The sequence below is a fragment of the Sinohyriopsis cumingii genome, chromosome 8 (assembly GCF_028554795.1).
Source record: "Sinohyriopsis cumingii isolate HCF-2022 chromosome 8, ASM2855479v2, whole genome shotgun sequence".
Lineage (NCBI taxonomy): Eukaryota > Metazoa > Mollusca > Bivalvia > Unionida > Unionidae > Sinohyriopsis > Sinohyriopsis cumingii.
Genome location: NC_142968.1, coordinates 3,434,694 through 3,449,163, shown reverse-complemented (window position 1 = coordinate 3,449,163; position 14,470 = coordinate 3,434,694). Strand labels below are relative to the sequence as shown.

At 36.3% G+C, this 14,470-nt stretch overlaps 1 protein-coding gene across 6 annotated transcripts in view; it reads right to left on the bottom strand.

The window, feature by feature from the left end:
• The window catches only part of LOC149792868 (uncharacterized), a 54,503-nt gene that overhangs the window by 6,796 nt on the left and 33,237 nt on the right, over positions 1-14,470 (bottom strand). For all 6 annotated transcript variants that reach the window (XR_016422649.1, XR_016422650.1, XM_089966654.1 and 3 more), the window contains exons 10-13: positions 9,804-9,973; positions 7,519-7,646; positions 2,785-3,354; positions 1,694-1,724 (exon numbers count right to left, since the gene is read on the bottom strand). Coding sequence is in view for 4 of the 6 variants with exons in the window: in XM_089966654.1 (XP_089822780.1) it covers positions 1,694-1,724; positions 2,785-3,354; positions 7,519-7,646; positions 9,804-9,973 (899 nt within the window). In the remaining 2 variants the exon portion in view is untranslated. The remainder of the gene's footprint in view (positions 1-1,693; positions 1,725-2,784; positions 3,355-7,518; positions 7,647-9,803; positions 9,974-14,470) is intronic.

Genomic DNA, 14,470 nt, shown 5'->3' with positions numbered 1-14,470 from the left:
TAGTATCTAGCCTGAGCGCTTTCTGTTCTTTAATGACAAACAAATAAAACAGAAAAAAACGGTTATGTTTGCGAAACTTTACATGGCTGTTTCTACATATTTTAACAAATTTTAACTCTATTTTGTGTTGACTAGTTTATTTCAGCTCTTTGCTGATACTGGAAAATATCTGTATTGACATAGAAATTGATGAGCAATAACGACATCTGTTATTTTATACAAATTTATGTAAGCGCAAATTATATCCCGGATATTTCATTGTTATAATAGTCATAGGCTATTAAGCAAATTTAGAGAATAATATAAAAGAAAATGTGTCGGCTGCAAAAGATAATTTTATTTGTGCATGGTTGTCTTTTTCTAGTCTTCTTTGTTTAAACTGCTTGGTTTCAATGTTCTAAGGCGGTGCATCCAGTAAGATTCCTTTTCTTTCCTGGTCTGGGGACTCCAGTTGGGATTGTGAGCAACTGCAATAAGTGTTATATCACTGAAAGTGTGGCCAGGGGAGGAGAAGTGTTCTGCGACCAGGCTTCTGTACAGCTTCTTTGTCATCCAATCAATCTATGAAAGTTGATCCTTTTTTGTAGCTTTTCAGTTTCTATGACATACTGAAGGCTACAGATCTTACATGTGATGAGATAAATGACATTCTCTGTTTTGCACGTTTTGTTTGGACCATGCATGTTTAATTTTTTATAGTCACTGTGCTAGAAAATGTCCTGGTCTCTATCATATGTTGACAGGTTTTGCACCTTTTATTGCCACAGGGTCCAGATTGACTAGGGTGGTCTTGATTAGTGGGTGGCGTTAGCTTTGCCCTGGCTAGGATGTCCTTGACAAACCTGTAGTCACCTACCGGAGACCGAAAAACCTACTGCATTTTATTAATTTTCTCTACTGTATTTTAATTTTGTAATTAGATAATTTTAAGTAATATTTTGCAGTTTACATTTCATTTTATTTCAGTACATTAACAGTAATCTGTAATTCTTTCTTAAATCAATATATTGCAATAATATTGAAATAGTTTGCTTAATACTGCAATATATCACAATATGATTTTTAATTTAATACCCACCCCAAATAAACGGATGTATATAAACAGACTAAATATTCAATAAAAGAAGGGTTTTGTTTCTGTAAAAAAATAGTAAAAACATAATAAAATGCATGCCTAAAACTGACTAAAGCAATCATGGGACACTAGTAGAACTGTATAAAGACCATCACTAGGGATTAAGGCAATCATGGGACACTAATATAATTGTATAAAGACCATTACTAGGGACTGAGGCAATCATGGGACACTAACAGAATTGTATAAAGACCATCACTAGGGATTAAGGCAATGATGGGACACTAATATAATTGTATAAAGACCATTACTAGGGACTAAGGCAATCATGGGACACTAGTAGAATTGTATAAAGACCATCGCTAGGGATTAAGGCAATCATGGAACACTAACAGAATTGTATAAAGACCATTACTAGGAACTAAGACAATCATGGGACACTAGTAGAATTGTATAATGACCATTTACTAGGGACTAAGGCAATCATGGGACACTAGTAGAATTGTATAAAGACCATTACTAGGGACTAAGGCAATCATGGGACACTAATATAATTGTATAAAGACCATTACTAGGGACTAAGGCAATCATGGGAAATGAGTATCCACAACTGCTTACCATTGTCCCCTCCATCTTGTCCCTGTGTCTTCTGAAATGTAGAAAGTGAATCACATAAGGGAAAAATCAAACAGTATAATATTTTGATGATTATATTTACAAATTTCTGCTTTGTAAAATATATAATTAATTACAGTAATTCATGTAAATTTGTGCACTTTCTTTTACACAGCTATCCATGCAAAATCACAACTTTGTTGTTTTATGTTCCTTTTTCATACACAATATGTGTTTTAAGATATTGAAATATTTGTAGTTGTCAAATCTCAGATCAGCAGATCAAATTGTTTGACCCCTGAACAATATATGCAAATATATACTGTTACTCCAAACAAAACAACAGCAATCAAGATAATGTTCACTTTTTTGTTTCACACTTTATATTATTTCATTGATGTCATTTTTGGCCTTCAAAGTAATACAGATCTGAATGAAATACTGATCATAACAAAATACCTTTAATCCGAACCTTCATATAAAGCCAAGTTGGAAGAAATACTGATCATAACAGAATGCCTCTAATACAATAACAGTACCCTTCACAGTGAGCCAAGTCTGGATGGCACTAATAGAATGCCACTATTAAATAACATCACCCCTCGCTGAGAGCCAAGTTCTCACGTAATCACACATTTTGTTCTCACTTAATCACACATTTTGTTCTCACTTAATCACACATTTTGTTCTCACACATTTTGTTCTCACACATTTTGTTCTCACTTAATCACACATTTTGTTCTCACACATTTTCTCACACATTTTGTTCTCACTTAATCACACATTTTGTTCTCACACATTTTGTTCTCACACATTTTGTTCTCACTTAATCATACATTTTGTTCTCACCTAATCACACAACACAATGTTAGCAAGACCAATCCAAATCTCTGCAATTTGCTAAATCAGTGGCAACCATTAATATATAAACAATGTTAAATGCAATGCAGTAAGACATGATGCAGTTTTAATTTGGATGTTGAAATGGAATTTGTAACATTTCTGTCTTATCTGAATTGAAAATTAACTGTTATTTATTGCACATTTCCAAATCACTTATACCCCTCCAAAAATAAATAAAAATCATCACTTACCTTATCTTCAACCCAGAACTTAAGCAAGTCCAGTGACACAACCATGTGACCCTTCTCATGGAACGTGCAGAACAATTCTTTTCTCTCCTGAAGCTTTGATATGGAGAACATGCTGTCTAATGAATCTCTTGCAGACTTGGGGCACTGGATGTACCACTCAAACATCAGGTTCTGGCTCAGGCATCCAATGATTTTTAACAAATTGTCATCTATAAATTTCTTTACATAAATGCACATTTTTGAGTCAGGCGTCTTCTTCTCTAAACTCATTTTTGATACTCTTGCAAAGATAACATGGTCCCTTAAATACAGAGTGAGTTTGTGACAAGGGTCGACATCAAAGACACAACATCCACAGAATATCAGATTCTCTGACTTCCTCTCTGCAATTGGCCAGTGGGCCAAACATGAAGCAAGGAGCCTATGGAAAATGGGAGATGGCAGGAACTTCTCAACGAAGACACAACACAGAACTGATGAGCTCTCCACCTCAGGGTGAGGTTCAGGGGAGATAATCTCCTTTGGTGTTGTCTGGCGAAGCATGCATGGTGCAAGAAAATAATTATGTACCTAATACAAAAATAAATATGGCTGTAATTAGTTAGATGTGCTGGAAAATTCCCATTTTATGTATTGCATATTGCAGTGCCCCTCAATACCCTCACAATCAACCCCTTGCCCCAAGACAGGTGGTTATCTGAAGAGCAACTATCTATAAAATTTGGTGACTCTCCCCATCCCCAGTGATTTTGATCTAGTAATGGGCAGACAGATGGACAAAGGTTTCCACAGTATACAATGCTAAATCACAGGATTGGAAAATTATGCTAAAGAAAACACATTGCTGATTAGCATGAAATGAGTAATACTTAACTGAACTGTTATGAAGCTGCGAAAGGTCATAGTGTCAGACTTGTAGTCCAACGGTCACAGGTTCAAACCCCACCCAGGCAAGGTGAGATAAAAAAAATACATTACTACTGGAGCCATCATATAATAAATCACATAGTATTATTAAAAGACAAATTGTATAGTACAAAGTTCCTAGCACTTTACCCAGTCATAACACATTACTAGTAAATCCAGTGATTCACAAATCCAGCACGCATTACACAGTCATCTGATTAACAAGATGGAAGTCAGATGAGAGTGGTTCCCCTTAGATAAGGGACTACCAGCAAATTTCAAACATTTTTGTCACTTTCTACTGGAATGGAGGTACACATTCTCTGGAAGCTGTTAGTGCTTAGAGTGTTTGTCTGTATTATTATTTTGGTAAGTATTATCAAGAAAACATAAGGATTTGAAGAAACAAAATCTTCTGATACATTATCCAATCATAATATGTTAAGACTACACATTAGAGGAGTTACATGCCTTTACCCAGTGCGGGCCCTTTATCTTGCCTCCTAATGAACATGAAGTAGCTTTGAATCTTGTGTGACACACAGACTAGGGTTGGCACCTGGCTAATGCCTGGAAGGTTTATGAATCATCCTGCCACAAAGCAGCAGAGAATCAACTTTCAAATGTTTACTTAAACCTTTTATTAGATTATACGAATTCTGCGAATCCGACGATGCAGAATAATCAGCATCATTACAAAACTACTGAATAGCATGTGAATGTGTACTTTCACGACATTGATATAGGTCCTATTTGGTCAAATTGAACCCTTTGGGATACAACGTCTGAGGAAAAAGCTAGTGCTGATATTCATCACATATCAATTGGGGGCAGTTATATTTTAATGCCGTGGCAACCAGACTATCCTCATATGCTGATAAGCGCAACAAATGTGGAAGTCTTGAGTTAGTTCCTTATAATCTGTCGTATCCAGGATGACCATGGGGTGTGAAAATATTATCACATCGTTTTTTTTATGTGGGAAGGACATACAACCTTCCGTATTCTAACTGGCCTGGTTAGGTATTAAATCAGAGCCCTTGCTGATGATATTGATGACCTGGTAAAAAAAAAAAAAGATAGGGATTACACAGAAAAGGACTGATTCTCTATGGGTGCAAGGGTGTTCTTTGCAAAGAAAGCAGAGGCTATCATAAATTCAACAAGGCCATGATTTTGGAATTGCAGATAGTTTGGAATTAACCAGCAATGCATGTATTTCACTGAGTTTTCCTGCTGTACTCTGAATAACTAGGAAAAAACTTTTTTACTAGAGGCCAAACAACAAAGTGGTATACATGGATATGAAAGACTGCTTATGAAACCATACCAAAGCTGAAAGAAAGATTCCATTTCAGGCAAAGGTTATTTTGAATAAAGTTCAAATCTGCAAGGTTAAACTGGAATTTGCTCTGGCATATAATCTCCTTTCCAGCAGAATATCAAATAATGCTTAAGGTTTTTGAATGTTAACTCTTTATAGTGAAGACAACTAACTTCTCTCTGAGCTCAAATGAGGGGGTTAGATGTCTGTGATCCAGAGGTTTTTAAGGTAATGCATTTCTTGTCAGATTAAGTTAGTCAAATGTAGGTCACAGTGACCTTCCCTTCTTGTAAGCATCAAGTAGTACACTATTATGTGTGCTAAATGCAGAAGATCTTAAACAGGACAGTTCAACTAATAGACATGAATGTACAATCTTCGTTCTTTAACTAAGTTAGTCAAATGTGAAATGCAGGTCACAGTGACCCACTTGGGGATAAACATCATTAAATGTTGCCTAGGTCTTAGGAAGACAGAATAGTTTAAATGTAGTGGGGATGTCCGTAAGTACATGCTTTTGCATGTGCTGATGTCGACACTTGGGTAGAACAATAGATTCCTTCTAGTTCATAATGGTGAGCTGAAAATGATGATTAAGGGTTCTTATGCACCTAATTTACAATGTTTATTGAAATAAAAATCATCCTTTTTGTTTTTTATGTTGAACTAAAGAATATCTGGTCAATGGTATGGACATATTTAGATATTCTCCACTCAGATAGCTGACCACCTGACCACCAAACACCTTTCTAAAACTGTCTTGAAAGGTTCAACACTATTTCCACTCAGATAGCTGACTGACAACCAATCACCTTTCTAAAACTGTCTTTAAAGGTTCAACACTATCTTCACTCAGATAAATGACCTGACAACAATCACCTTCTGAAACTGTCTTTAAAGGTTCAACACTATCTCCACTCAGATAGATGACCTGACAACCAATCACCTTTCTAAAACTGTCTTTAAAGGTTCAACACTATCTCCACTCAGATAGATGACCACCTGACCACCAAACACCTTTCTAAAACTGTCTTGAAAGGTCCAACACTATCTCATAGAGAAAACTAGAGCTACTATTGTGAACAACTTTAGTAAATGCTTACAAAAGCCAGCCCAGTTTAAATGTATTGTTAAGTACACAAAGTACTGGGTGTCTCACATACAATGAGACCATGTAACAGTAATACAGCACTAAATCTTCCATACAATGGGACCATATAACAGTAATACAGCACTAACTCTTACATACCATGGGACCATATAACAGTAATACAGCACTAAATCTTACATACCATGGGACCATATAACAGTAATACAGCACTAAATCTTACATACAATGGGGCCATATAACAGTAATACAATGCTAAATCTTACATACCATGGGACCATATAACAGTAATACAGCACTAAATCTTACATACCATGGGACCATATAACAGCAATACAGCACTAAATCTTCCATACAATGGGACCATATAACAGTAATACAGCACTAAATCTTCCATACAATGGGACCATATAACAGTAATACAGCATTAAATCATACATACCATGGGACCATATAACAGTAATACAGCACTAAATCTTCCATACAATGGGACCATATAACAGTAATACAGCATTAAATCTTAGATACCATGGGACCATATAACAGTAATACAGCATTAAATCTTACATACAATGGGACCATATAACAGTAATACAGCACTAAATCTTACATACAATGGGACCATATAACAGTAATACAACGCTAAATCTTACATACCATGGGACCATATAACAGTAATACAGCACTAAATCTTACATACCATAGGACCATATAACAGTAATACAGCACTAAATCTTACATACAATGGGACCGTATAACAAAAATACAGCACTAGATCTTACATACAATGGGACCATATAACAGTAATACAGCACTAAATCTTCCATACAATGGGACCATATAACAGTAATACAGCATTAAATCATACATACCATGGGACCATATAACAGCAATACAGCACCAAATCTTCCATACAATGGGACCACATAACAGTAATACAGCACTAAATCTTCCATACAATGGGACCATATAACATAATACAGCACTAAATCTTCCATACAATGGGACCATATAACAGTAATACAGCACTAAATCTTCCATACAATGGGACCATATAACAGTAATACAGCATTAAATCATACATACCATGGGACCATATAACAGTAATACAGCACTAAATCTTCCATACAATGGGACCATATAACAGTAATACAGCACTAAATCTTCCATACAATGGGACCATATAACAGTAATACAGCATTAAATCGTACATACCATGGGACCATACAACAGTAATACAGCACTAAATCTTCCATACAATGGGACCATATAACAGTAATATAGCATTAAATCTTACATACCATGGGACCATATAACAGTAATACAGCATTAAATCTTACATACCATGGGACCATATAACAGTAATACAGCACTAAATCAGACTCTATAAACAAACCTTGACCTCCATTTGATCCTCACTGTACGATCTTGGCCGTGTGATGATGTTTAGCTTTTCCATTACAGGCAAGATATGGTCCTTGTTGTCAAGCAATTCCTTGTGCTCCTCCTTTGTCCAAATGGCATCTAACAATCAAAGGCATGAGATCATAACACTATGCATGTACATATCTATTGAGTGGGATTTGGATGAAAACATGAAGCAAAACAGGATTAGAGATATCAAAACCCTGTTTTTGAAAGATGCATTCTTAATACCAAGTATGAAGAAATCTTATGCTAATTGCGAATGTAAATTTCTGGTACACAAACAGGGACATGACTCTGTCGAAAATGGACCAATTTGTAATACTATAATTCATTTTGTAAAGATGTGCATTTCATATAACTTTTGGAATGCATTAATTCTCAATGCTCTCTGCATAATGTATTCATAATCTAAAATTATCTATTGCCTAAAACATATATTGCCTAAAATTATCTATTGCCTGAAACATCTATTGCCTAAAATTATATATTGCCTAAAACATCTATCGCCTAAAATTATTTATTGCCTGAAACATCTATTGCCTAAAATTATTGATTTCCTACAACATCTATTGCCTAAAGTTATCTATTGCTTCAAAAGCAACAAGCTAGTGGTGGTACCATGTGCTTGACAATAATCAGAAGAGAACTGTACGAAGTCGTCATCTTTCAACATGTAGTGCATACACTGTACTTTCCAGATTGTCAAAAGTTATACTGTGTTCATGATGCTGAGCTTTGATGATAATTCTGGTACTGATTCTACAAAATGAACATGAACTAATGAATACTATAAAACACCTGAGAAACACAAGGTCAGGTCATGATATTTTTGCATAAACCATCGCTGAATTGAACTTTACCCTTAAAAACCGATCCAAACTAGAGGGGATCCTAGCCTCCAAAGATCGTGAAGACTTGGGATGTAGACAGTGGGGACCAAATCAGGCAATAAACCTTATTTGCCACCTTATAAAAAACTCCACAACTCTTCCTTCTCCATCATCTAACCTGGTGGATGGGACCAAGACAAATAAACCAACAGATGAGATGGATCAGGTGTGAAAGGTTCTTCCATGAATATATCTAGTTAGTCCCGAAAACCAGACTGAAGCAAGGGATCAGGTTGATACCTTTCCTTTTACAATGTTAGTATTCAACCCCTAATCTCAGGGGTTGAATAAGAACATCAAAAACAAAGAGAGGTATCAACTTGATCCCTTGCTTCAGACTGGTTCTCAAAACTAGAAGCCAAATTGGGATTAAAGCAGAAAAACCATTTTGTTTCTTTGGACCATTAGTCAAAACTTCTATACGCAGGGAAGTACCATTATTGACGCAGGGAAGTACCATTACTGACACAGATGATTTTCACCATACTGGGCACTGATGCAGCCCCAAGTGACTTCCATATCCTGGGAAGTGCTGAAGCTACCACTGCCTCTTAATCAGAAAACTGCCATACAACAAAGTACTGCCACTAAAGCAGGTTAATTGCATGCACTGTGAAATTCTGCAACCCCTTCCTCTCTTCCTGAGAAGAGGAAGAGAGGTCACCAATATTGGCCATATAGACCTGGCAACTTTCTGCCCAGTACCATTCCTTAAAGGGTTATATATAACAAATGAAGCAATCATCTATGCATGCACAAGTTATGTACACAAGGCAGGTGGTGTGAGTGTCCCACGCTGCTTAATTTATGCCCACATATGCCAAAGCCAAAGAATTACTGAATACTGAAAGGAGATACAAGAACACAACGAAGAAGCAGAACAGCAAAAGGGTAGGAAATATTTACCCAGACACAGTTTACTATGGAAGGGATGAAGCACAAGAAACACTTATCCCCAATGACAAACTGAAAATACTCAAAATCAATAAGAAAGATCACAGAAACACAAACATAAAGCAAGAACAAGGGAGAAAAGAAGAAAGGAAACAAAGAACAGTATATGTCAAAGATGCCTATATACAAAATCTGAGGAAATATTCCAATTCTCAGAAGTAGACTAAGCCATCAGACTGCAATCATGTTGCTTTTATTCTAAACCTTCAGTTACAAATAGGAGGGAATAATGTCCTGGTACTAGGTACAAAAGTGTCTCTCTTCATATCTCATTTTTAATTTACTTTGTTTATAAATGGCTTTTTATGTTTCCTTTTAATGTATATTTGCCATAACTTTTGTAATGATAATTAGTACAAGAAATTCTTTTTGTTATAAACAGATCTTAACATATTGGTAATTCACAAACCTATTAATTCCTGAGTGAGCTTTCCAGTTTTACTGAACTCACGCCACTTAAGTACGACAGCAGGTTTTTTTACTTTCTTTAGGATAAAATCCTCAGCCGTGATGAGGGTCCTCAACGCATGAATCAGCCATTGTGGGTCAAGCATGATCTGTTCCTTTAGTTCTTCAGTCCTAAAATTTACAAAAATAATTGTAGATGCTGCAGTAAGAAATTTTAACTACACATCGCTGATTGTAATGACTATGACACAAAAAATATTTGGGAGAGAAAAAAAATAGTGTTTTTCAAAAAGAATTTTCTAAAATTTAATTACATACCTTGACAGTTATGGAAGACATAACTTCTATTCAACAGCAGCTTTTGTATAACCGGTTGGAAGACAGGAAGGCAATTACACGGGTGAGCAACACAGAACTTTCGTGAAATTATTTGACATTTGAGACCTTGCTTACTTCTATAAAGTATCCCTGCCTCTCTTACTGCATATCCACATGTTATCCTCACATTCTGGAGAAACAAGAATAATCCCACCATTATCCTCACATTCTGGAGAAACAAGAATAATCCCACCATTATCCTCACATTCTGGAGAAACAAGAATAATCCCACCATTATCCTCACATTCTGGAGAAACAAGAATAATCCCACCATTATCCTCACATTCTGGAGAAACAAAAATAATCCCACCATTATCCTCACATTCTGGAGAAACAAAAATAATCCCACCATTATCCTCACATTCTGGAGAAACAAGAATAATCCCACCATTATCCTCACATTCTGGAGAAACAAAAATAATCCCACCATTATCCTCACATTCTGGAAAACTCAGATATCCCTACCACCATCTGCACATTCTGAAAAAAACCCACCACTATCATTGCTTTCCGGAAAAGCACATTGTTTAACTCCACAACCTCTTGAATGCCAGTATAGCCCCAACTGAGAACTAAATAATATAATATGATCCCCAAACTCAATCTGATTAAAATCAGATTCTCCGTTGTTATACATGAAAATCTGACAGCGACTGCTTAGGGGTCATGTTCTTAACACATGTTATTACCATAATCTCTGATTTAATCAACCAATCAGTTGAAGTTTTATATCTTCATGTTTGGAGACTGAGCATTGTGGATGAAGAGCATGAATGCATACCAAATGATTTATTCACTATCAGATTTTTGAAAGCTGCATTTCCATTGGCTAATTCTAAGATCACCAGAACATGACCCTTAAGTGGTCTTTGTCAGATCTTCATGTAGGACAGCGGAGATCTGATTTTAATCAAGACTGTCGACAAAACTGAACAATAAAAACACATGGCTATTTTCAATGTTTTGTATTACACTTGACGACGTAACTATTTTCAGCTTAAACATGAAATGGTCCCCTCTATTTCAACAAGAATTTTATAAATGGTATAGTATATATCTTCCCCTTGTTTAATATAGTACAGCTTCAGAACCCCACACAACATGGTGGGGGATTTAATCGTTCCACTCTTGCTCCATGATAACACTCATTGACAGAGCAGTAAAATATTAACAAATCACCATGCTAAGGCTGGGGTGCCAATAGCATCTCAACAAATCACCATGCCAGGGCTGGGGTGCCAATAGCATCTCAACAAATCACCATGCCAGGGCTGGGGTGCCAATAGCATCTCAACAAATCACCATGCCAAGGCTGGGGTGCCAATGACATCTCAACAAATCACCATGCCAAGGCTGGGGTGCCAATGACATCTCAACAAATTACCATGCGAAGGCTGGTGTGCCAATAGCATCTCAACAAATGACCATGCCAAGGCTGGGGTGCCAACAGCATCTCAACAAATCACCATGCCAAGGCTGGGGTGCCAATATCATCTCAACTGTAGAGCTGCTGATCGGCATTATTGATTGTCGACATTTGGAACAGCCAATCAATGAAAACTACCCATGGAAAAACTGATGTGCCATGAGTGATTAACTATCAAATACAATTGCAAGAAATATATTATAAATGGTATAGTATAAATCTTCCCCTTGTGTAATAGTTTTAAATGTATGCATGTGTAAAGCATGAATTACTCAGAACAGCAATGCCAAAGAAATCAGATGTCTTCATTTTAGTGATCAGTTGTCTATTTCAATCCCATATCAGCATGTCAAAAGAGTTGCACTGTACCAAAAATAACTTTTCTTATTTGACTCATAGCTGCCTTGACCTTTTTATCCTCAAATCATTAGGTTTCTTTCTAACCTAAAATTGTGAGCCATTTATCTGTTTGGTGAAGTTGCATAATTTTGAAATAATAGTCAACAGGCCTCTTCACATCCTGATATCATTCATTAGGTCAGGTGATGGTAGAGGGTCAAGATATCTACAGTTGTAACCATAGAAACCATATTTTGTTGTCACGGTGACCATATTATATGACCTCTAGACACAAATTCAATAGAGGCTGTTTGATTTAAACATATATGGTACCCAGGGAAGGCAGTTTAAAAAAAATATATGCCAGGGTACTTTGAATTGAGAGTTCATATTAAAATGATAAGAAAATCTAGATTGCATCTGTGGGTGAATACCCCACTTTAAAAGTGCCATCCCTGGGTCCCAACACTAAAATTAAAAGAATCTCCTTGCAGACTGTTTCACACTGACAACAGACTCATTTTGAAGAATCTTCTTGCAGACTGTTTCACATTGACAACAGACTTATTTTCAAGAATCTCCTTGCGGACTTTATCACATTGACAACAGACTCGTTTTGAAGAATCTCATTGCAGACTGTTTCACACTGACAACAGACTCATTTTGAAGAATCTCCTTGCAGACTTTTTCACACTGACAACACTCATTTTAAAGAATCTCACTGCAGACTGTTTCACATTGTCAACAGACTCATTCTGAAGAATCTTCTTGCAGACTGTTTCACAATGACAAGAGACTCGTTTTGAAGAATCTCCTTGCAGACTGTTTCACATTGACAACAGACTCATTTTGAAGAATCTCCTTGCAGATGCTTCACATTAACAGACTCGTTTTGAAGAATCTCCTTGCAGACTGTTTCGCATTGACAACAAACTCATTTTGAAGAATCTCCTTGCAGACTGTTTCACACTGACAACAGACTCATTTTGAAGAATCTCCTTGCAAAGTTTTACGACTGAGCAGCCTAACCAAGAATTTTCACTTGCCCTCAGTATCTGTTTGTGGAATTTGCTTATGGAATTTGCTTTCAAAGAACATGGGGTACAATTAACAGACTAAGAGGCATCTAATCGTAATACGTAAAAAGAAAAACAATACGTGATGCTGTTCATCATATTTCCTTTAACTTCTTCTTTGCAAAATGTAGAATTTTTTTGGGTAAAACTAATTTTAATCCTGAAAAACTACATTGCTAATATTCCCTCCTCCAATCAGAAGGGAGTGGCCAGAATTGTAAATACCAGACCAGAATTGTAAAGACCAGACCAAACCAGAACTGTAAAGAACAGACAAGACCAGACCAGAACTGTAAAGAACAGACAAGACCAGACCAGAATTGTAAAGATCAGAACAGACAAGACCAGACCAGACTAGAATTGTAAAGAACATGATCTCAACCTGACTCCTTAGTCAGAGACAGTTACAATGGAATATCAACCACTTCTGACTTGGACCTAGAGTACATGGCATTAGAGCTTGATGCAAGGATGGAATCTTTCAGACTTTGCAATGGTAGCAGTTAAGTATTAAATAACTAAAAGCAGTTTTATCCTCCCCTGAAAAAACAAACATTTTAACAGCATGACAGTAATATATTATTTGCTACTATTGCATTGCTGTAATGGCCTCATTGAGTGGATTAAGTTTTAGGGTAGAAGTGTTCTCATGTGTTCGATGGCAGAAGGTTGGTACACATGCTATGCCGTTAATTTAGGGCCCAACAAAAAATGACTGCTCTGATGTACCAAAACTTAAATAAGAAAGGAAAAAGATGTGTAAAAGGCAGCTTCATAACGTTCATCTAAAAAAACGATTGATTCAAAAAGGCCCAAGATATAGCAATAGCCCTAACAAGGCTGGCCCTGGGGCTGGTCAGGGAATTCATCCTGCATATACGAGGTCAGACTTCTTTAGGCTGGGGTTAAGACTTCTGATCTGAACTGCCACCTTCTCAGCATCAAAGTGTGTGTATCCATAGTTAGCAAACACATATAAACTAAATAAAGCTTTGTAGCTAGAATTACACATGAAACCAAGCACAATAGTATATTTGCACAGGTTACTTCCTCCATGGAGTGATTTTTAAATGCCACCATGTATTTCATTTACACTAATTAACACAGTCAACACACGGCAGTTGCACTTTTCTGAAATGCTGCATATGGATAAATAAAATACACCATAAATAAATAGAAAATGCAAAATATCCATGTTTAATTAGAACTGGAAATAACAATGATGATTGCATTGTAAATGATAATTAGCTGCTGAATGACCATTAAATTCCCAACAGTTGTCAGAATATGCTAGCATAGCTGCAGACTAAGCACTTAATTAGGCACTTATGGAAACACTCAATTATGTACTTATGGAAGCACTTATTTAGGTATGTAAGGAAGCACTTAATTACATACTTATGGAAGCACTTAATTAGGCACTTATGGAAACACTCAATTATGTACTTA